General features: G+C 45.2%; 1 protein-coding gene across 1 annotated transcript in view; it reads left to right on the top strand.

Annotated features, from left to right (window-relative positions):
• Nucleotides 1-24,299, top strand: part of GALNT5 (polypeptide N-acetylgalactosaminyltransferase 5) — a 59,847-nt gene that overhangs the window by 30,070 nt on the left and 5,478 nt on the right. The window contains exons 5-7 of the mRNA XM_083154024.1: nt 6,623-6,742; nt 12,719-12,836; nt 23,964-24,287. Coding sequence (XP_083010150.1) covers nt 6,623-6,742; nt 12,719-12,836; nt 23,964-24,287 — 562 coding nt within the window. The remainder of the gene's footprint in view (nt 1-6,622; nt 6,743-12,718; nt 12,837-23,963; nt 24,288-24,299) is intronic.

The following is a 24,299-nucleotide window of genomic DNA, read 5'->3' as shown; positions in this document are numbered from 1 at the left end:
ATCCGCTGGTTAGCAGAGCCTGCTGAGAGGGGGACATCCGACTCCAATATCTGGACACTCTTCCCCTGGTGAGTCCTGCGCTGCGGGCGCCATCTTGGGCTCCACGCAGCACACATATCACATACAAGCCTGCAGCAGCCCATCAGAAGTGCTCCCACACACCCTGCCAGCTACACCGGCTCAGGGCATTTTATAAGAGGACTGCCAGTGCCTATAAATCACCTGTGGCAGGGGTGGCCCACAGCAACCCACACCCCCATACTCCCCACTAACAGACCCAGCACTATAATCCTCACCAGCGGCGTCCGTTAACACTGAGGAGGGGGCATATATCAGCCCATCACCATACAGCATGGTGAAGCAGAATCAAAGTGCCTCGGCAGCAAAGCTGGCCAAATTCGCGAGGGGGCAGGAGGCACAGGGCCCGTCGGCACCTCCCGGCGACTCCGGGCAGGGCTCTGGGGACCCAGCTGGCCCTGGGGCCCCCCCTGATGACGCCTCACCTACACCCCCGTCCCTCCAACAAATCCTAGAAGCCATTGCTGGCACTGAGAAACGTCTGTCTGACAAAATGGAGAAAGTGCAGTGTGACCTATCCCTTCTCAGACAAGATGTGCAGCGCATTAGGGAACGTGTGGGGGAGGTGGAGACCCGGGTTTCAACGGTAGAAGACGCAATAGATCCTATGAAAACCACTGTTTCTACCCTGACGCAGCAGGTCACAAGTATTCAAAATAAGTTAATGGATATGGAGGGCCGTTTGAGGAGAAACAATGTCCGCTTCGTCGGCCTGCCGGAAAGGGAGGAGGGCACGGCGCCAGAGGCTTTCTTGGAGGCCTGGCTGATAGAGACATTTGGCAGAGAATCCTTCACCCCTCAATTCGCTGTTGAGAGAGCCCACAGAATCCCTACCCGTCCACTTCCTCCGGGGGCCCCACCCAGAACTTTTATAGCCAAACTCCTACATTATAAAGACCGTGACACGATCCTGCGACTGAACCGCACCAAAGGCCCTATGATTAGAAATGGTGTCACCATCTCCACGTTTCCTGATTTCGCCATCGAGGTGCAGAAGGAGAGGGCCTCTTTCTTCCCTGTAAAACGTAGGCTGCGAGACCTGGGCCTTCCCTATTCCATGCTCTTTCCGGCCCGGTTGCGGGTGGTGGCGGAGGGAGAGACTAAATTCTTCAGCAGCCCTCGTGAGGTGGCGGCCTGGCTAGATAGATTTGCGCCTGGTGCTCGCCAGCTTGCTCAGGCCTGATTCCTCACAAACAGCCAGGGGAAAAGGACTAAACCTACACCCAAAATGGACATTTTATTCCACTCATCCATACGATCTTCAGGAATGCCTGAGACGCCAGAGTGGCTCCGATGATGTCCGGTCAACGTGAATATTATTAGTACATACTACAATTGATCTGTTTTACTATGTCTTAGCGGGAGGGGGGGGGGGGGGGCGGGGGGTTGCGGGGGGGGAATGTTACTAATCGCTGTGTATTTCACTCTGTCTGGATTAGCACAGGTGTCGCTCTAGAAGTAAAGGTTAATAGATAGCCGGGGGGCCCCGATGCTTGCATTGGTAGCTATTAACTGACTGCCTCCCATAGTTCGTAGATATTGCTGACCTTTCTTGGTCTACATAGTTAGTAGGTTAGGGATACAAGTATGCCTAGGTTGGGGGAGGTATACAGGGAGGGGGTGTATTTTGTTGGGATTGTTTTTTCTATGTCTTCTAGTTCTTTTTCTTTCTTTTCTTCTATTAGTCATGCAAGGTATACTGATTTGATATGCATACAAATGGAGAGTAAATCGTGTTTTGCAGCAATGGTTGCGGCTTACTCAGGCTCACAAGGTGGCAGCACTGACATGACAGCCCTTTACGGCCATGACGGATCTTAACATCTTAACCTGGAATGTCCGGGGGATAAACGACAGAGTTAAACGTTCCCTAGTCCTAAAAATGGTTAAGCAGTACGGCTCGGACATCACCTGTCTTGTTGAGACCCACCTGGAGGGAAATAGACTATTGTCCCTTCGCAGGCCCTGGGTGGGTTGGGCATACCACAGCTCCCATACCACCCACTCCAGAGGGGTTTCGATACTGATTAATAAATCAGTACAATTTGTGCTGCTAGATGTTAAAACAGACCCAATGGGTAGATACGTTTTCCTCCAGTGCAAACTATACTCCCAGCCCTTCTTTATCCTGGCGGTCTATGTCCCCCCTCCTTTTAACTATGATGTATTAAAACAAGCAGCTGCTTACGTGGCCCAATCCCCTGACACACCAGTAGTGTGCCTCGGGGATTTTAATAAGTTAATGAACCAACGGCTAGACAGGTGGTTTCCCCCTGGATCCGTCCCTGCTGTCGACCGCCCCACGGGCTTTGCAAGGTATGTGGAGTCAATCGGTTTGCGCGATGCCTGGCGGTTAAAACACCCCGGGGTCACCCAATACTCCTGCTTCTCTAAAACCCACAATTCCTTCTCGCGCATTGATCTGGCCCTAGTCACCCCCTCAGTATTGCCCAGACTTAAAAATATCTGTTACAAAGCGAGGGGTGTCTCGGACCACTCGCCTCTGATGCTGACGGTGGGGATGGAATGCCGGAGGGGACAGACTTTCTGGAAACTGCACCCCTCCTGGTTACTACAAATTGGAGAATCCGCAGACCTCCAGAATATGTGGGACGGGTACTTTGATATTAATACGGGTACAGCCCCTGCCCCGGTAGTGTGGGAAGCATTCAAGGCATATATGAGGGGCACCCTCATATCTAAAATTGCTTCTATCAAACGAACACACAAAGCCAAAGGTATTGAATTGGAAGATGAATGTAGACACACTGAGGTCACACACTTGGAGGAGGGCTCGGAGGAGTCCAGGGCAAGGTGGGAGTTGGCACAAAATACCTGGGTCTCCCATCTAGAGGAACGTAACGCACGCAGCCTGTTATTTAAATCTCACAAACTTTACATGAATGCGGATAAGACAGGCAGCCTCCTGGCTCACTTGGTACACTTAGATCGCCCTGCCAATACTGTGGCCCAAATCTTTGGCACCGACGGTATACTGAGGACATCCCCCCGGGAAATAGCTGACGTGTTTCTCACGTTTTATCAGGAGCTATACAGCTCACGCCTAAGATGTTCGCAGGGGGAACTTACCGACTATATAGATAGTATAGACCTGCCTAAGCTGTCTGAGGAGGCGAAGTCCTCCCTTGAGGCTCCGCTTACAACTGTTGAAATAGAGGCTGCGATCAGATCCTTTCCTGGTGGGAAGGCTCCGGGCGTAGACGGGGTTCCAGTGGAATTATACAGGACACACTTGGACTTATTCGCCCCTAGGCTGTTGAAGCTATTTAATGATCTCCTTGAACTGAATGCCATACCGGACTCTATGTCTGAGGCAGTCATAGTCGTCATACCCAAGCCCGGTAAGGACCCTGAATATCCCGACTCATACAGACCTATCTCCCTGATTACTACTGACATCAAGGTGTTGGCAAAGGTCCTGGCCATTCGACTAAATAGTGTGATACTGACCATTATTCATCCGGACCAAACCGGCTTCATGCCGGGTATGTCCACCAGTATAAATTTGAGACGGCTGTATACACATATCCAGGCCACTCACGAGGAGGAAGTGTATTCAGCTATTGTCTCGTTCGATGCCAATAAGGCCTTTGACTCAGTCGAGTGGCCCTATCTATGGCAGGTAATGAGACGCATGGGCTTTGGCCCACAATACTTAAAATGGGTCCAGTTACTGTATCTTCACCCGATGGCCAGGATCTCTGTTAATAGTTATGTCTCGCCCCCATTTGCGCTGGGAAGGGGTACTAGACAGGGGTGCCCCCTTTCTCCTGGTCTTTTTGCTTTGGCTATCGAACCACTCGCCTGCATCCTTAGGACACACCGAGACATAATCGGGCTACAGCTGGGTCAGAGGACGGACACGGTGGCACTTTATGCCGATGACCTACTTCTTTTTTTAAAAGACTATAGACTTTCAGTACCAATTGCCCTGCAGCTGATGGAAGAATTTGGCGGTTATTCAGGCCTCACAGTGAACTGGTCTAAATCCTCCATGATGCCTCTAAGAGGCCTTCCACCACTGGCACAGGGCACCCCTCTTCCACTCAGCTGGGTCCCCCAATTTAAATATTTGGGGATCAATATCACCAACAACAGCAATGATTTTATTCCTAGGAACCTACACCCACTGCTGTCCGTTGTTAAGGACAAACTGTCGGTGTGGACCAAGCTGCCCCTAAATGTCATTGGCAGGGTCAACTTGGTTAAAATGATATTGCAACCTAAGATAACATATGTCCTGAACCAATCCCCGGTTTACATACCTGCCTCCTTTTTCAGACACCTAAATAGCCTACTATCCTCACTGATATGGGCCAATAAGCGCCCCAGAATCAGCATCGGCACTCTCACTAGACCACGGACTGATGGAGGTTTGGCTCTACCACAATTCAGATTGTATTATTATGCTGGCCAGTTCTCGCACCTCAGGCACTGGACACAGGATACTGATCAGAGTTCACTCCCTACCACTTTTCTGCACCAAATTTGTCCTGACATCACACCTACGCAGCTATTGTTGGGTGGGATGATACCTAGGGGGGCCCCTCCGTTGGTGGTCCAGGCCATCAGGGTGTGGCGGGAGGCCCAATCCTTGATGGGATACACGGCTATAGATCCGGGAGCTCCCCTCTGGCATTCCACCGCGTTGTCTGAACTCGCCTGCTTGTCTGGCAGGAGTCTGTGGTCATCTGGGGGGGTGGTAACGATTGGACAACTATATGAAGCATCTCTGCTAAAAACCTTTCAACAGTTAAGGGAGGAGTATGGGTTATCTCAGATATACTTCTTTAGATACTTGCAGTTGCGCCACGCCCTCAACACCCAGTTTAATAGCTGCCCTCCTGTGCTGTTATCCTCCCCGGCAAAAATATTCCTGGCCAATCTCGGGCAGGTTAAAACCATCTCCTTGACCTATTCATTCCTGCTATCCTTTCTACATAAAGACTCGCTGCCCACCCTGAGGGCCAAGTGGGAGGCTGATGTGGGTGCCTTTGAAGAGGAGGAGTGGGAGGAGGCCTTGGCATCACCTCGGTATGCCACGGTCTCAGCAAGATTCCAACAAGTCCAACTATTTATCATACACAGAACATACCTAACACCGTGCACTATGGCTAAATTTGGTGGACGGGCCTCACCGGCCTGCCCAAAGTGTGGTTTCACACAGGGGAACCTGTGGCATCTCCTCTGGGAGTGCTCCCTGGTTAGCTCTTTCTGGGAGATGGTTAAATCAGCTATTATATCAACTGGCATACCTGAGCGGGCTCTGACGCCCAAAATGTGCATCTTGGGAAGCAAAGAAAATACGCCACTGAATAATGCAGAGGGACAATATGTGACCAACCTGTGCTCTTTAGCTAAAGTTGTCATAGCCAGACATTGGATGGCTACTCTGGGACCTACGATGGCGGAGTGGAAGGCCCTGGTTAACACCACGGCACAACACGAAAAATATGTATATATGTCCCGGGGTACTCTGCCCAAATTCGACAAGATATGGGGTAGGTGGCTGGAGTCTCCGCATTCAGCACACTCCTGATGATACATTGCTGGGCCGTGGTGGTTGACAGTGGGGGGGGGTGAACTATATCGCTCATATACCTGGGTGAGCCGATCAACCCAAACCAGGCATAGTTATATTACTCTAATCAGGAATGAATCTCATAGTATGCGCATTAATTAATGACTACTAATCTCTTTCTCTCTTTCATCTCTTTTTTACTCTTTACTGTTTCTCTTAAATTCAAATAAATAAACAAAATTATATGCTTAGATACTCAGTCAGAATAGGATGGCAATACCACTTCTCATTATTAACTGAAATGTTTTTATTATAATTTTTAACACAATGTAATAAGATGATAGTGTATGTGAAATGTCTGTACATTCTGTATGTCTAATGCCGAAGCCAATGCTGAATTTTGATTGACTGTTCCACATGCACAGTATTTGATTGCCGTTCTGTTCTGTAATTTTGACCTGTGAAATAAAAAAACTCTATTTAAAAAATATATAATAATCTGACCAAAGAAAATGTTAAGACACCGCAGTAATTTTGCCCCATTTGCCAACAATTGAATTCTCCCTTAAAATGTACAAGTCACTTCCACAGTGGACGCAGCCATTTTGTTGGCTGAACCGTATCATTATGAAAATGCAGCCCTAGGAACTAATGATGTCATAAGTATTGGCCAGTGCTGTATATACAGTAAATACTAATCTTTGTAGCACCCTGCACCTGTCACATACCATTCACTACCTTTTTCCTGCCTGCGGTGCAGATCCCTGGTCTTGTACTTTAAGCACACTCTTGTCTGTATTTTCTGTGCTGATATACAGACCAGAGTGTGCTATAAGTACCAGAGCAGAGAGCGACATCACAGGTTGGAAACTGGAACTGCATTGGTTGTTACAGGTGCAGTTTGCTAGACTGAACACACATATACTGTAGATCCAATGTAATATTACAGGGTTTATGGTTGTTTGATTCTTACACTGTTACATTTGATGAATTTAATCCCAGCTACCAGACTGTGGACAACTTCCAGAGAGGTATATTTTCATGGCCGATGAACTTTGGTTGGAAACCGATCCCTAAAGAAGATCTACTGAAAAACCACATAACAGAAATGGACCCAATAAGGTAAACGGGTGTCACATTCATAGTCTCGCCGCAAAACACAATGTAAGGCTTTTTGTCTAAAATGCCATACACACGGGGTGATTTTAATACCATTTCTAAGCGATCTGATCACTTAGAAATTAAGCACGGATCACTCCACGTGTATGGCCCTGAGTGGCGGCGATACGTGTCACATGTGCCACTATCACCCGCAGAGATAGACAGTGATAGATAGCCGTAAACAATAGGCATGTATGCATCACTTGTGTGCCACGATGTGTGCTGAGGGCAGGGCAGGCAACAGGGGGGGTCAAGGAGGACACCTGTACCGGGCCCTTAGCTTGTGAGGGGCCCCAAGGTTCTGAGGGGCTCAGGGTCTGTAAGCATGTCTGCAGCAGTGCAGTGCCTAGCAATGGATAATAAAGGCACCTGCCTGGATTCCTGTAGGGTACTTGCCTGGAACCCCCCTCCGGTATTAGAGAATATAAATGCAAATTATTTTTTAACAATGAAAAAAAAACACGCTCAATATGCAGTGTACTAAAAATGTTCTGCTCAAGGGGGCGGGGTATTGGGCCCCCCCTGATATATCAGTGTACCGGGCCCCAAGATTTCTGTTGCCAGTCCTGGCTGAGGGATCTGTGCTTATGGCAGCTCACTCAGCACAGCTCCCCGTCACCCTGTGTGTACGGATGTTAAGATTATGTTGAAGCAAGATAAGCAATCTGTCATTGGTGCAGAGCCTTTTTAATAAGGCGGAAAAATGCTAACCCATCAGACTGGGGATTGGGGGGGGATAAAACTCATTAGTCATGGAGCTAAAATGGGAGAAATCATGGAAGAGCTTTCATTTTTTTTAGGGTTAGACATATAAAAGCTTCTAAAGAGGATAAATGATTGTGGTGTTACCTATAGCAACCAAGCAGATTCTGGCTATCATTTTATTGGATAGCTGGAATCTGAATGACTGCTATGGCAAACACCTTCACTTGTACTGGTAAATTTACTTAAGGTTCTAAAAGTGAAAAGTAGGAATGTTGCCAATAGCAACCAATCCCATGCTAGCTTTCTTTTCTCTATTGCATCCCAGAAAATAAACAAAATCTGATCAGTTTCTATGAACAACATCCCCACCTTTAAACTTTTAGAAGCTTTATTAAAATTACCCCTCAGCTTTTAGAAAATTCCTAAAGACTCCCATACACTAATTAGATTTGGACCGATTTCACCCGTTCCCGTTGGAACAGGCCGAGGAATTGGGTCAAATCGGGTTAGTGTGATGTCCCCTGACCGGCATGCCGTCCAACCTCCCTCCCGGCGGTGGGCTGGGTGGGGAACAAGGGTCGCATGCAATCCATCACAAGTTAAAGGACCACATGTGATGGATCGAATCGACCCTGCAACCCAGGAAGTTCCTGGGCGGCTCGCGGGTGATCTGCTGGGCATACACTGCTGTGAGAAATCGCAGCAGTGTATGCCCCACTTAAGGCCTCTGGTGTCCAAGGAAGACTCCAACCCTTTGTTATGACAAGGAGCGTCTTTGTGTTGCAAGAGAATTACTTGTACAATGGGGTCCTAATACACAGACCTTCCGTTATTTATGTGTTTGAGGGACATTGACTGATACCTTTCCAGTGGGACCACTAATGACTAAAAGTAAATACAACTATAGCACTTTGTTCAGATGGTGTTGTAACAGTGATTATAGGCAGGGCTTAAAGTGGTCATGCAGAGGTGAAGGAACTCATTCCCACATTAGGCAGAGACAGGGCTAGTGGTAGGGTTTTTGGCATCACCCTGCAAACTTCAATGCTTTTCTTTTAAAATTACTGTGCAGGGCCAATGTGGAGGTTAAAATGTTTCACCTCACAATTAGAGGTGGTGGAACTCAGTTCCACCATTCCCCCTCACTTTAACCCCTGATTATAGGTGGTCTGCGCATGCATTGTGGCAGCTTTGTGCACACGCCTTTTGCAATTCCGCTTGTGGTGAAGAATAAGATTCTAAGACGATGCCAATTGGGGACAGTAACGTGCAATCTCTAAAAAATTGCATGTGTGACATGATCCTTTTTGGGGCATGTCTTTGCGTGTGACTGCAATGTTGTAGACATAAAACAGTGCCCGCATAACAGCTTCTGTGGCCGTTCTGCGCCGGCGGCACTTGCAAAGGATTCATGCGGTCATTAGGTTGACATTGTCTTGGTCGATAGTCAATACGACGACCACTTTTAGTTGACAGGCAGAACAGGCCGACACATGGAAAACTTCGACATTTTCAAAATGTTGACACAAACAAAAGGTCGTAATAATGGAAAAAGGTCGACATGCGTTTTTCATGATTTATTTTAAACTGACTTGTTTATACTTTACCATCCTAGTGGGCATAGAGGGAGAATATAACAGTTTACCTGGGCTCGGGTCAGATAGAGGGGTCTGTGTCCCACTCCCCCTCCTTCACCCTGTCCTCTCTCTCACGGAGCAGGTTTCCCACCCACTGGCCGGCTCTGCTAAGGTTTTTTTTAACAGGGGTTTGACCACACCCCTCCGTAAGCCACGCCCCTTTACCGGAGCCCGTTGGCACCCCTGTATGCCGTGTCTAAAGAGTATATTTAGAAATGCTAATATAAAAAATGTAAGTCAATAGGATTTGCTTGTTTTACAATCAAAGCAATAGAAGAAGTAGCGATATTGCATACCACCATACCGCCAGCCCATACCGACCACTGGGATTTGCAAACAGAGTGTAAAAGTCGCACAATGTTACTGTACATTGGCCAAGTTTCGGAAACATTCTAGTGTCATTGCGCACCTTTATTTGGGAAGGCTAAAACCATCACCCATCACATCCCAGCCCTGGTCCTTATATTCCTTTTTCTGTAATGCTGGGTACACACCAGAAAAATTTGGCCTCAATTCCTCTAATTTCAATACAATCCCGACGATTGTATGTTTTAGATCCTATTCTGGTCATTTGGACGTTTTGCAGATCTACCTGCTGCAGTCAGGATTTGAAAACGATCCGTTCAACTGGGTACAGATCGTGATCAGATCGTATGCAGATCGTGTGCTCCAACAGATCGCACGACCATCATATGATCGTCTCACGAGCTGCTCACGATCGTTCTGGTGTGTACCCTACATTACTTTGGCTTTAGCATACCATCTATATTCTTTCAGTAAAATAAGGAAGGGGTGTGGGTAGGGTTGCCACCTCACTCATCATGGATTCCTGGAGACTTTTCCCTCCACCTCATTAATGCTCCTGGAGAAGTGAGCGTGGTCCAATAAAAGGGGTGTGGCCTCAAATTGAAAAAATAACCTTGGGCTGGCTTGTGGGCTGGCTTGCGGGCTGGCTGGGCTGGCTTGCTGGCTGGGCTGGCTTGCGGGTTGGCTGGCTGGGCTGGCTAGCTTGCGGGCTGGCTGGCTTGCGGATGCAGCCGGATGATGACAATGCCGGTTACTCCGGGCGACACCATCGGTGAGCGGAGGGAGGAGGGAGGCGGGCCTGCAGACAGGCTCGCGAGATGATCATCATCTCACGTGCAACTGTCTCTACGCGGCGAGAGAGTATGGAGAATACCGGAATCCGGGAAACTGAAAAAGCCTCCTTGAGGGTTAACACCAGATCCGGGAGAATCCCGGAAATCTGTGAGAGGTGGCCCTAGGTGTGGGGTGAAGGAGCAGAGTGTGAGCTGCAGAACCAGTAATGTTGGGTGTAGGATCTCACAAATACTCGAAATAAACCTTTTACAGCAAAAAAAAGTGCTTTTTCTGTGAAAGAAGTTACATGCAGGTGCATTGTGTGCCTAATTACAATATTTACAATAGAACACTTCTGTGTGCAGCTGGGCTCATAATAGCTAACCTGTAATCCACTTCTAAGCTAGGAAAGAACATTTCACTGAGATACAAAGGTCAATTGTAACATATTAGGTTGCAGCTAACTCATGGAAGGGACCCTATCACTTTTTATTTGCTACTGATCAGTTAAATACCTCACAACTGTCCCGGTTACCCCAGGAATGTCCCGTTTTTTGGGGGGACGTTCCTGCAGCCCGCCTGGGGCTGGCAGTGTCCCCCCCCCCCCTTCCCCCGTCGCCCGTGAATAAACACTGTGCGCATGTGCACAGCATCTATTCATGCCACACAGCGGCAAAAATGGTGCGTGGCCTCGCAAGAGCGTAGTGAGTATAGGCCACACCCCCTTTAGCTAGACCACGTCCCCAAATTTTCTGCCCTCCTCCAGCTGGCTCAAAATTGGGAGGTATGGTTTAATGTTACTTGCAACAAGTTCTGTTTGTACTCAGAACCCAATTCATTTGTTCAAACATCCTTACATTTTTAAATATTGTTTTAGTCTGTTTCTGGTCAATCCACACCCAAAGAAAAACGCACAAGATTAAGTGAATTACTACCACTGAACAGAATAAGCAACGAGTGTTTGTAGAGATACTGTATTATGATGTAATTACACTAATTAGTGTCCTTTTCATACAGTACTAGGTAAACAATCCTGCTATTTCAAGATTACAGGCTGATTTTATCTTTCCAAACTGCCACCCTAAATCAGCCTCACAAGGATTTTCAGTGTGTCACCGTTTCATTGGCTGGCAAGCCCACCAATCATGAACATAGGAAATATTTATATTTACTACATGAACACAAAAATTTACTGGAAAAATGTCACTTTTTTATATTTTTATTTCTATGTTCCTATATCATACAAATGTGGTTCCATATGTCAGGTATCGAGACCACTGACTGACATGTGTAATGTTCACTATTTCTTTTTAATTTCCCACCAAGCCTTCATGACCATTATATGGTGCCTCATATCAGTCATATCAGTGCACCAAACCCAATACTTGTTTCCGTGCCATTATTATTATTATTTATTATTAACATTTATCGGTACTTGTTTAGTTTCATGGCGGCCGATATATCGGATGCGATATCGGACGATATATCAGCCGATCCAATGCGATACCTGCTCATAACCCCACTATCCACTACGCATGGAGTTGATTTTCTATAGTGTGGCAGTAGTGGAGCTTACAATCTATATTCCCTACCTCATGTACACACACACACACACACACACAGACATTCCAGGGTTCATTTTGTTGGGAGCCAATTAACCACCAGTATATTTTTGGATTGTGGGAGGAAACTGGAGTACCCGGAGGAAACCCATGCAAACACAGGGAGAATATACAAACTCTGCATAGTTAGAGCCATGGTGGGAATCAAACCCATGACCTCAGTGCTGTGATGCAGTAATGCTACCCATCACACCATCCATGATGCCCTGCTGTTATCACCATACATCTCAACAAGCTGTGAATTGATATCACACGCTGAAGTGCCCTTTAGACACAGAAATTGGATCACACTACTTACCTCGATGTTTGACCATGGTTCCACCAGCCCTGCCATCTTACATCTGATGTTGATGCTGACAGTATGACTGATATGAGGTGCAATCTAATGGACATGAGGGAAAGCTGTAGCCTACCTGCTCTAGCTTGGTGGGAAATGAAAATTAGTAAACATTACACTCTTGAGAGGTCTTGTTACCTTACTTTTTGACCCACCCTTGTATATTAAATGGCCATGTGGCAGTGATTTATACAGAGCAGATTGGTTGAGGCACAGCACAAAATCCTCTTTAGTAATATTGCGTGTCTTATAAAACTGTAAAACTCATCTTTATATGAACCAAACTTCGAATATTCAACCATTTTTTTTCCATTAAGGGTTCTTTGCAGTGGTAGCGGAGGACTTACGCCACTGCAGCACAATTAAATTCAAACATGGGAGAAACACAAACTGCCAGTGAATCAGTTAGTGGGGGTGGGTGTGGCTCCCCTATTTGAATTTTAAAAGGCTGCAGCCAATCCTCTGGAGCCGCCACTGGTTATTTACATTGTGTAGTGCACATTATATAACACTCAACAAGTGCTTTCATTTGTCTACATTTTGTTCAATGTTTCAGGTGTCCAGTCATGGCTGGGGGGCTGTTTTCCATTGATAAGAAATATTTCTATGAACTTGGAACATATGACCCTGGTCTGGATGTTTGGGGAGGAGAAAATATGGAAATATCATTTAAGGTATTCCTTGATTTTGTATTTATTTAATTTTTATTTAGACATTTGTTTCAAGTATATACTGTATTAACCCCTTCCCGACAATTGACGTACATTTACGTCATGGTCGGGAAGTACTTCCCGACACATGGCGTAAATGTACGTCATGGCATTTAACTGTCACCGCGTCTATAGACGCGGTGACAGTTTCAACATGTCTGCTGTCCCTGACAGCAGACATGTCCGTGCATGCCCAGGGGGGGCATGCGATGCCGCCCCCCCTTCGGCGATCGCTGTGATTGGCTGTTCAGTGTGAACAGCCAATTACAGCGTTTTCTGTGTCACCGGCGAATAACGTTCGCCGGTGACACGCGATCGGAGGTGATTGGTGCTGTAAAGTACAGCACCAATCACCGCGGGGTGTAAGGGTGACACTGGTGTCACCCCACCTCACCCCGCCCGCCCCCAAAGGCCGTGATTGGTCCGTCGGACCGACGGACCAATCACAGCCATGGAGGGGGGTTTAAACTAACGGTGACTGCACTGCAGACGCCATTCCGGTCTGGAATTGCGTGCAGTGCGGTCACCGTGCCTAGCTGCCGCGATATACTGACCAGAACCTTGCAAAATACTTACCTGATCCTTGCAAATATCTTGCCTGCTTCATCACTGCTTGTAGTGTGCTGGATGCTTCCTGGATCCTGTTACTTGTGACTTCCTGTGTTGTGAACTTGTGCTGCTGCAGTGTAATAGCGTTAGTTAGATAGAGAGAGATAGAGAGAGATAGTGTCAGAGAGTGCTATATTTTGTGCTGCTGCAGTGTGATATAGTTATAGAGAGAGAGATAGAGAGAGATAGAGAGAGATAGAGAGAGATAGAGAGATAGAGAGAGATAGAGAGAGAGAGATAGAGGCCTAGTGACAGAGAGTGCTATATTTTGTGCTGCTGCAGTGTGATAGTTATAGATAGAGAGATAGAGAGAGATAGAGAGAGAGAGATAGAGATAGTGACAGATTGTGCTATATATTTTTTATATAACTGACTGCTGCCCCCCCTTTTGTGCTGATCAGTATAAATTAACTGATCAGCAACTTTTTGGGGGCGCAGGTTTTTTTTTATATATATATATACCTGTCACTGCTGCTGCTGCAGTGTCATAGAGTGTTAGATAGTGAGAGATAGAGAGATAGAGAGAGATAGTGACAGAGAGTGATAGAGAGTGCTAAATTTTGTGTCTGCTGCCCCCGCCTTTTGTGCTGATCACTATATCTGAGGTGATCAGCAACTTTTTGGGGGTGCAGAGGTTTTTTTTTTTTTTATATATACCTGCCAGTTGCACTGTCAGTTGCACCAAAGGTTGTGCACCTGCTGCCCCTCACTGGTAATCAGTGTCGCATCACTGATCACCTTTTTTTTTGTGTGTGTGCTGTGGGGTCTTTTTTTAATTTTTTTTTTACACACACTGTGATTTTGTGGGTGTCCTGTGGCCGCTGTGCGCTGATCAGTGACGTACATCACTGATCATCTTTTTCGGCACAGGGTTGATCTATTTTTTTTGATCAAATTCCTGTTGCCTTTGAGCGCTGTTCAGTGACGGACGTTACTGACCAACATCTGTGCTCAATTTTTGGCGCAGGACCTTTTTTTTTTTTTTTTTAACCCCTTCAATTTTTTTTTTTTAACCCCTTCAATTTTTTTTTTAACCCCTTCAATTTTTTTTTTTTTTAACCCCTTCAATTTTTTTTTTTGTATAAAGTATTTTTTTTTTCTGCACTACATACACACTACACACTACATACCCCCCGGGTTGAAATAAAGTTTGTACCCCCCCCTACACTATACACGTGTTGAAACATTTCACTACCGGTAACACAAAAATAAAAATGGCATCCCAAATGTCATCCCAAATGTCATCCCAGTCATCCAGAAGAATTTATTCAGCGGAGGAGGCATATGCCATGCTTGCTTCTGACTCTGACACAGCCAGTGATGCAAGCGGGGAATTTGAAGGATTCGCCTTAAGCTCCTCTTCCTCCTCTGGTGATGAGGGACCCCCTCAAAGACGCCCCCGTAGAGCAGCTGAGACCCCCCCCCCAATAATTGATCTCGTATGGACCCCACCACCAGACAATTTTGAGCCCCAGGTTCCTGAGTTTTTGGCCATGCCAGGAATCCAATTTGATTCCACAGGTCTCAGAGAAATTGACTTTTTCAAATTATTTTTCTCTGATGATTTTATAAATTTAATGGTGGACCAAACTAATTTATATGCCCAGCAGTTTATTGCTCAAAACCCCACGTCATCATTTGCTAGGTGGACCCCTGTAGATGCAGTAGAGATGATGACGTTTTGGGGTCTGGTGTTTCATATGGGCATAGTAAAAAAGCCAGAAATTAGGCAATATTGGAGTACAGATGTTCTGTACAGCACCCCATTTTACCGTATGGCCATGCCCCGGGCTCGATTTGAGACGATCCTTAAATTTTTGCATTACAACGATAATGCACAGTGCCCACCCAGAGATGATCCCACCTTTGACCGGCTATTCAAAGTCAGGCCGGTCATTGATCATTTCAGTGCCAAATTTGAAGACATGTACATCCCAGATAAATTCATTTGCATAGACGAGTCCCTTATACATTTTAAAGGAAGGGTTAAATTCCGCCAGTACCTTCCCAGTAAGAGGGCAAGGTATGGCATAAAAATGTATAAGCTGTGTGAAAGCACCTCAGGGTACACTCACAGGTTTAGGGTATATGAAGGGAAGGATTCAAGAATTGAACCGCCAGAATGCCCCCCCTCCCTCGTAGGTGTTAGTGGAAAAATTGTCTGGGATTTAGTGCACCCCTTCCTGGATAAAGGTTATCACCTATATGTGGATAACTTTTACACCAGCATCCCCCTGTTTAAGGCCCTTGGTTCAAGAGGTACAGCAGCTTGCGGTACTGTGCGCAAGAACCAAAGAGGCCTCCCAAAAACGCACATTGCCCAAGTAATGAGAAGGGGTGAAAGCAGGGGAATATGCACCGAAAATATGTTGTTGGTCAAATATAAGGACAAGAGGGATGTCCTTATACTGACAACAATTCACGGAGACAGTACCACCTCCGTCCCTGTACGAGGTACCAGTACCCACACCTCAAAACCTAATTGTATCCTGGATTACAATAGGTACATGGGCGGAGTGGATCTTTCAGATCAGGTACTGAAGCCGTACAGTGCCCTGCGGAAAACAAAAATCTGGTACAAGAAGCTGGCCGTGTATATCATCCAGATGGCACTGTATAACGCTTACGTGCTATTCCGTTCTACCGGCCAGAGGGGGACATTTATGCACTTTCAAGAGGAAGTCATAAAGGGCCTAATATTTGGGAACCAGCAGGCAGAGGGCCCCAGTACTTCTAGTACTGGCCCCCGTATTGTACCAGGGCAGCATTTTCCTGATGAAATCCCCTCCACTGGAAAAAAGGGCAGGACACAAAAAAGGTGCAAAGTTTGCTATAAAAAGGGAATAAGAAAGCAAACTATTTTCCAGTGTGACACTTGCCCCGACAAACCCGGCCTATGTATAAAGGAGTGTTTTAAAATATACCACACATCTATGGATTATTAGGTTCATAATTTCACCGTGCTTCGGGGGTCTTGCTAATGCCACATAGCACCCACCATTCATTCCACCAGAATCTGAGCCGCAAAATCCAAAAATCACTCCTTCCCTTCTGAGTCCTGCCATGCACCCAACTGGTATTTTTTGGTCACATGTGAGGCATTGCCGTACTCGGGAGAAATTGGGGCACAGATTTTGGGGTGCTTTTTCTCCTTCATACCTTCTGAAAATAAAAATTTTTGAGCCAGAACTGCATTTTTGTGTAAAAAAATGTAATTTTTCATTTTCACTGCCCACTTGTATCAAAATTGGTGAAACCCCTGGGGGTTTGAAATGTACACTATACCCCTAGATGAATTCCCTGAGGGGTGTAGTTTGCAAAATGGGGTCACTTGTGGGGGGGTTCCACTGTATTGGTGCTTTGGGGGTCTTGCTAATGCGACATAGCACCCACCATCATTCCACCAGAATTTGTGCTGCAAAATCCAAATATCACTCCTTCCCTTCTGAGTCCTGCCACTTTTTGGTCACACATGAGGCATTGCCGTACTCGGGAGAAATTGGGGCACAGATTTTGGGGTGCTTTGTCTCCTTCATTCCTTCTGAAAATGAAAAATTTTGAGCCAGAACTGCATTTTTGTGTAAAAAAATGTAATTTTTCATTTTCACTGCCCACTTGTATCAAAATTGGTGAAACCCCTGGGGGTTTGAAATGTACACTATACCCCTAGATGAATTCCCTGAGGGGTGTATTTTGCAAAATGGGGTCACTTGTGGGGTGGTTCCACTGTATTGGTGCTTTGGGGGTCTTGCTAATGCGATATAGCACCCACCAACATTCCACCAGAATTTGTGCTGCAAAATCCAAATATCACTCCTTCCCTTCTGAGTCCTGCCACTTTTTGGTCACACATGAGGCATTGCCGTACTCGGGAGAAATTGGGGCACAGATTTTGGGGTGCTTTTTCTCCTTCATACCTTCTGAAAATGAAAAATTTTGAGCCAGAACTGCATTTTTGTGTAAAAAAATGTAATTTTTCATTTTCACTGCCCAGTTGTATCAAAATTGGTGAAACCCCTGGGGGTTTGAAATGTACACTATACCCCTAGATGAATTCCCTGAGGGGTGTAGTTTGCAAAATGGGGTCACTTTTGGGGGGGTTCCACTGTATTGGTGCTTGGGGGGTCTTGCTAATGCGACATAGCACCCACCAAAATTCCACCAGAATCTGAGCTGCAAAATCCAAATATCACTCCTTCCCTTCTGAGTCCTGCCATGCACCCAAATGGTATTTTATGGTCACATGTGAGGCATTGCCGTACTCGGGAGAAATTGGGGCACAGATTTTGGGGTGCTTTTTCTCCTTCATACCTTCTGAAAATGAAAAATTTTGAGCCAGAACTGCATTTTTGTGTAAAAAAATGTAATTTTTCATTTTCACTGCCCAATTGTATCAAAATTGGTGAAACCCCTGGGGGTTTGAAATGTACACTATACCCCTAGATGAATTCCCTGAGGGGTGTACTTTGCAAAATGGGGTGACTTGTGGGGGGGTTCCACTGTATTGGTGCAACATAGCACCCACCATTCATTCCACCAAAATCTGTGCTGCAAAATCCAAAAATCACTCCTTCCCTTCTGAGTCCTGCCATGCACCCAACTGGTATTTTTTGGTCACATGTGAGGCATTGCCGTACTCGGGAGAAATTGGGGCACAGATTTTGGGGTGCTTTTTCTCCTTCATACCTTCTGAAAATAAAAATTTTTGAGCCAGAACTGCATTTTTGTGTAAAAAAATGTAATTTTTCATTTTCACTGCCCACTTGTATCAAAATTGGTGAAACCCCTGGGGGTTTGAAATGTACACTATACCCCTAGATGAATTCCCTGAGGGGTGTAGTTTGCAAAATGGGGTCACTTGTGGGGGGGTTCCACTGTATTGGTGCTTTGGGGGTCTTGCTAATGCGACATAGCACCCACCATCATTCCACCAGAATTTGTGCTGCAAAATCCAAATATCACTCCTTCCCTTCTGAGTCCTGCCACTTTTTGGTCACACATGAGGCATTGCCGTACTCGGGAGAAATTGGGGCACAGATTTTGGGGTGCTTTGTCTCCTTCATTCCTTCTGAAAATGAAAAATTTTGAGCCAGAACTGCATTTTTGTGTAAAAAAATGTAATTTTTCATTTTCACTGCCCACTTGTATCAAAATTGGTGAAACCCCTGGGGGTTTGAAATGTACACTATACCCCTAGATGAATTCCCTGAGGGGTGTATTTTGCAAAATGGGGTCACTTGTGGGGTGGTTCCACTGTATTGGTGCTTTGGGGGTCTTGCTAATGCGATATAGCACCCACCAACATTCCACCAGAATTTGTGCTGCAAAATCCAAATATCACTCCTTCCCTTCTGAGTCCTGCCACTTTTTGGTCACACATGAGGCATTGCCGTACTCGGGAGAAATTGGGGCACAGATTTTGGGGTGCTTTTTCTCCTTCATACCTTCTGAAAATGAAAAATTTTGAGCCAGAACTGCATTTTTGTGTAAAAAAATGTAATTTTTCATTTTCACTGCCCAATTGTATCAAAATTGGTGAAACCCCTGGGGGTTTGAAATGTACACTATACCCCTAGATGAATTCCCTGAGGGGTGTACTTTGCAAAATGGGGTGACTTGTGGGGGGGTTCCACTGTATTGGTGCAACATAGCACCCACCATTCATTCCACCAAAATCTGTGCTGCAAAATCCAAAAATCACTCCTTCCCTTCTGAGTCCTGCCATGCACCCAACTGGTATTTTTTGGTCACATGTGAGGCATTGCCGTACTCGGGAGAAATTGGGGCACAGATTTTGGGGTGCTTTTTCTCCTTCATACCTTCTGAAACTGAAAAATTTTAAACCAGAACTGCATTTTTGTGTAAAAAAATGTAATTTTTCATTTTCACTGCCCAGTTGTATCAAAATTGGTGAAACCCCTGGGGGTTTGAAATGTACACTATACCCCTAGATGAATTCCCTGAGGGGTGTAGTTTGCAAAATGGGGTCACTTGTGGGGGGGTTCCACTGTATTGGTGCTTGGGGGGTCTTGCTAATGCGACATAGCACCCACCAAAATTCCACCAGAATCTGAGCTGCAAAATCCAAAAATCACTCCTTCCCTTCTGAGTCCTGCCATGCACCCAAATGGTATTTTTTGGTCACATGTGAGGCATTGCCGTACTCGGGAGAAATTGGGGCACAGATTTTGGGGTGCTTTTTCTCCTTCATACCTTCTGAAAATGAAAAATTTTGAGCCAGAACTGCATTTTTGTGTAAAAAATTTAATTTTTCATTTTCACTGCCCAGTTGTATCAAAATTGGTGAAACCCCTGGGGGTTTGAAATGTACACTATACCCCTAGATGAATTCCCTGAGGGGTGTAGTTTGCAAAATGGGGTCACTTGTGGGGGGGTTCCACTGTATTGGTGCTTGGGGGGTCTTGCTAATGCGACATAGCACCCACCAAAATTCCACCAGAATCTGAGCTGCAAAATCCAAAAATCACTCCTTCCCTTCTGAGTCCTGCCATGCACCCAACTGGTATTTTTTGGTCACATGTGAGGCATTGCCGTACTCGGGAGAAATTGGGGCACAGATTTTAGGGTGCTTTTTCTCCTTCATACCTTCTGAAAATGTAAAATTTTGAGCCAGAACTGCATTTTTGTGTAAAAAATGTAATTTTTCATTTTCACTGCCCAGTTGTATCAAAATTGGTGAAACCCCTGGGGGTTTGAAATGTACACTATACCCCTAGATGAATTCCCTGAGGGGTGTAGTTTGCAAAATGGGGTCACTTGTGGGGGGGTTCCACTGTATTGGTGCTTGGGGGGTCTTGCTAATGCGACATAGCACCCACCAAAATTCCACCAGAATCTGAGCTGCAAAATCCAAAAATCACTCCTTCCCTTCTGAGTCCTGCCATGCACCCAACTGGTATTTTTTGGTCACATGTGAGGCATTGCCGTACTCGGGAGAAATTGGGGCACATATTTTGGGGTGCTTTTTCTCCTTCATACCTTCTGAAAATGAAAAATTTTGAGCCAGAACTGCATTTTTGTGTAAAAAAATTTAATTTTTCATTTTCACTGCCCACTTGTATCAAAATTGGTGAAACCCCTGGGGGTTTGAAATGTACACTATACCCCTAGATGAATTCCCTGAGGGGTGTACTTTGCAAAATGGGGTGACTTGTGGGGGGGGTTCCACTGTATTGGTGCAACATAGCACCCACCATTCATTCCACCAAAATCTGTGCTGCAAAATACAAAAATCACTCCTTCCCTTCTGAGTCCTGCCATGCACCCAACTGGTATTTTTTGGTCACATGTGAGGCATTGCCGTACTCGGGAGAAATTGGGGCACAGATTTTGGGGTGCTTTTTCTCCTTCATACCTTCTGAAAATGAAAAATTTTGAGCCAGAACTGCATTTTTGTGTAAAAAAATGTAATTTTTCATTTTCACTGCCCACTTGTATCAAAATTGGTGAAACCCCTGGGGGTTTGAAATGTACACTATACCCCTAGATGAATTCCCTGAGGGGTGTAGTTTGCAAAATGGGGTCACTTGTGGGGGGCTTCCACTGTATTGGTGCTTGGGGGGTCTTGCTAATGCGACATAGCACCCACCAAAATTCCACCAGAATCTGAGCTGCAAAATCCAAAAATCACTCCTTCCCTTCTGAGTCCTGCCATGCACCCAAATGGTATTTTTTGGTCACATGTGAGGCATTGCCGTACTCGGGAGAAATTGGGGCACAGATTTTGGGGTGCTTTGTCTCCTTCATACCTTCTGAAAATGACAAATTTGGAGCCAGAACTGCATTTTTGTGTAAAAAAAATAATTTTTCATTTTCACTGCCCAGTTGTACCACAATTGGTGAAACCCCTGGGGGTTTGAAATGTACACTATACCCCTAGATGAATTCCCTGAGGGGTGTAGTTTGCAAAATGGGGTCACTTGTGGGGGGGTTCCTAACTTTTAGCATCTTATGGTGCCTAGAAACCTACATGGTGCCTAAAAAATAATCTCATAAAAAGGAGGCTCCAAAATCAAGTAGGTGCTCCTTCTATTATGAAGCCTGTGGTTTGGTCAACGTGCACACTAGGGCCACATATAGGATATTTATGAAAACAAAAGAATTGGGGGAATCAATTTTTAGTCACATTTCTCTAGTAAAATGTACTGTGTTCCTTAGAAAAATGTATTAAAATTGCAAATCTGCAAAAAAAATGAAATTTTGAAATTTCACCTACACTTTGTTTTAATTCCTGTGAAACACCTAAAGGGTTAACAAACTTCCAAAATGCTGTTTTGAATACTGTGAGGGGTGCAGTTTTTGAAATGGTATCATTTATGGGGGTGTCTCACATACAAGTCCCTCAAAGTCACATCAGAACTGAACTGGTCCCTAAAAAAATCAGTGTTTGAAATTTTCTTGAAAATTCGAGAATTTGCTATTCATATTGTAAGCCTCCTAGTGTCCAAAAAAATTAAAAGGAAGTTGAAATAATGATGGAAACATAAAGTAGACATATGGTCTATGTTAGTTATTAACTATTTTGAGTGGTATGATTATTTGTCTCACAAGTAGAAAATTTAACATTTTGCAAATTGCAAAATTTTCCATTTTTTCACGACATTTTGGTATTTTTCACAAAAAAACACAGACTGTATCGACCCAAATTTACCACTAATTTGAAGTACAATGTGTCACGAAAAAACAATCTCAAAATCACTGGGATAAGTAAAAGCAAAAAAAAGTTATCCCCACTTAAGTGAGACATGTCAGATTTGAAAAAAAGGGCTCTGTCAGGAACGCAAAAACTGGCTCTGTCAGGAAGGGGTTAAGTAAATGTATTCAGCAACAGAAAAGCTGTTTTTTAATTATAAAGCTGGCTGTGGAAACGCATCTGCATGGATACAATTATTATTATTAGTCATTTATAAAAGTGTCACAAAGTTCTACAGTGCTAAACAAAGCAATGATACAAATGAGGGTAAACAAAGTAACAGTATTACATATATACATAATTATATGTGTAGGCGTAGTAACATGTACACTTGTCAGCTTGGTTAGAGTCTGACGCTGAGAACACACCTGAGGACGCTGCGACTCAGCGACGCCATGTAACCATTTATCACACCGCTGCACACACTGCATGTACAGCTGTGTGAGTGCACGATGTGTGGTTAGGTACTACATGTAACAACACAGCGTCGCCCATGGAATCGGCCCATTGGACGGGGTGGTGCACATTTGATGGGACAATGCAACAAGCCAATTCATCAAACAATGAATTGGAAGTTGGATTTGAGGTACACATTATACAATTGTTGTTGCAATCCATTGCAAAATTGCAACTCGTCATCTGATATATCATATAGTGTGTTTCAGTGCCATGGGTGCAAGCCACTCCCAGGTTTCATCCTCAGTGGGGGGTGACAGCAAATTACACAGATACAGGCGCCGGGTGATGGAGTGTGACAATACAGTACAGGCACTAGCCAATGCGGGCAGCCAGGTTCCCGCCAAGTGATGTAATTCCCTGTGAGACCACGCCCCTTTAAGGTAGCCCACACCTCATTTTGGCCACATGTGCCGCCAATGAGGAAGAAGGGCATATAGAGCGCTCCCTGGGTGTCACCAGATTGAAGATGAGAGAGGCTGGTGAGTGGAAACCTAAGAGAAGAAAATGATCAAGATAATAGATAAGGGAGTGGACAAGTGTTTGGATAGCGTCCAGCTAGATGAAGGGTTGAATTCCCTCAATGTCTCCAAGGTGGAACTGACAAAAGTTGGTAAGAGTCTGGGGGGGAGATGTACTAAGCCGTGGAAAGAGATAAATACCAACCAACCAGATCCTCTCATATTTAAAACCCTGCCTGTAACATGGAGCTGATTGGTTGGTCATTTATCTCTCTTTATTTTACAACTCTCCAAGGCTTAGTACATATGGATGTGAAAGAAAAACTGAAAGAGAAGTGTTAATTCCTATTTTCTATATTAATGCTGCATCTGCAGGAGATACAGTATATAGGGCAGTGGGACAAGTAACCTCACAGAGCTCAGGAAGTAGCATTCTAACCTGGGCCTCGGGGGGGAGGGGGGGTTGGATCATTAGGTCAACAAGCATAAGTTCGACAGTCAATACTGTAGGTCAAAAGGTAGAAGGTCAACACAAGCAAAATGTCGACAAGAAAAAAAGCCGACATGAGTTTTTCTAGGTTTTGCATGTCTATGTCAACAGAGGTCGACATGAACATCATATCAGTGTGCCACGTCGTTTTTTTTTTTTTTAAAGTCATGAAAAACTCGTTGAACTTTTGCTTGTGTCGACCTTTTGACCATGCCAAACATTAATTATGTGTCAACCTTTTGCCTGTCGACCAATAGTGGTCGAACTAACGGCTGTCGATGTTGCAGGTCTGAGCAGCAGGACACGGACTGTTGATATATTAAATAAGAGTAAACCTTTGTCTTTCATGTTCTGTTCCTTAGATTTGGATGTGTGGGGGAGAAATTGAGATCATCCCTTGCTCCAGAGTGGGACACATCTTCCGGAATGACAACCCATACTCCTTCCCCAAGGATCGTATAAAAACTGTAGAGAGAAACCTGGCTCGTGTGGCAGAAGTCTGGCTGGATGAATACAAGGAGCTTTTCTACGGCCACGGGTACCACCTCCTAAAGGAAATTCCAAACATTGGTGACCTGACCGAGCAGAAGGAACTTAGGAAGAGGCTCCAGTGCAAAAGCTTTAAGTGGTACATAGACAACGTCTATCCTGATCTGGCTGCCCCACCGGTCAGAGCTACTGGAATTGTAAGTATTGGT

This window comes from Crinia signifera, chromosome 7 (genome assembly GCF_055691185.1).
Source record: "Crinia signifera chromosome 7, ASM5569118v1, whole genome shotgun sequence".
In the NCBI taxonomy this organism is placed as follows: Eukaryota; Metazoa; Chordata; class Amphibia; order Anura; family Myobatrachidae; genus Crinia; species Crinia signifera.
The sequence above is the reverse complement of the archived record's forward strand: the minus strand, read 5'-3'. Positions and strand labels throughout refer to the sequence as shown.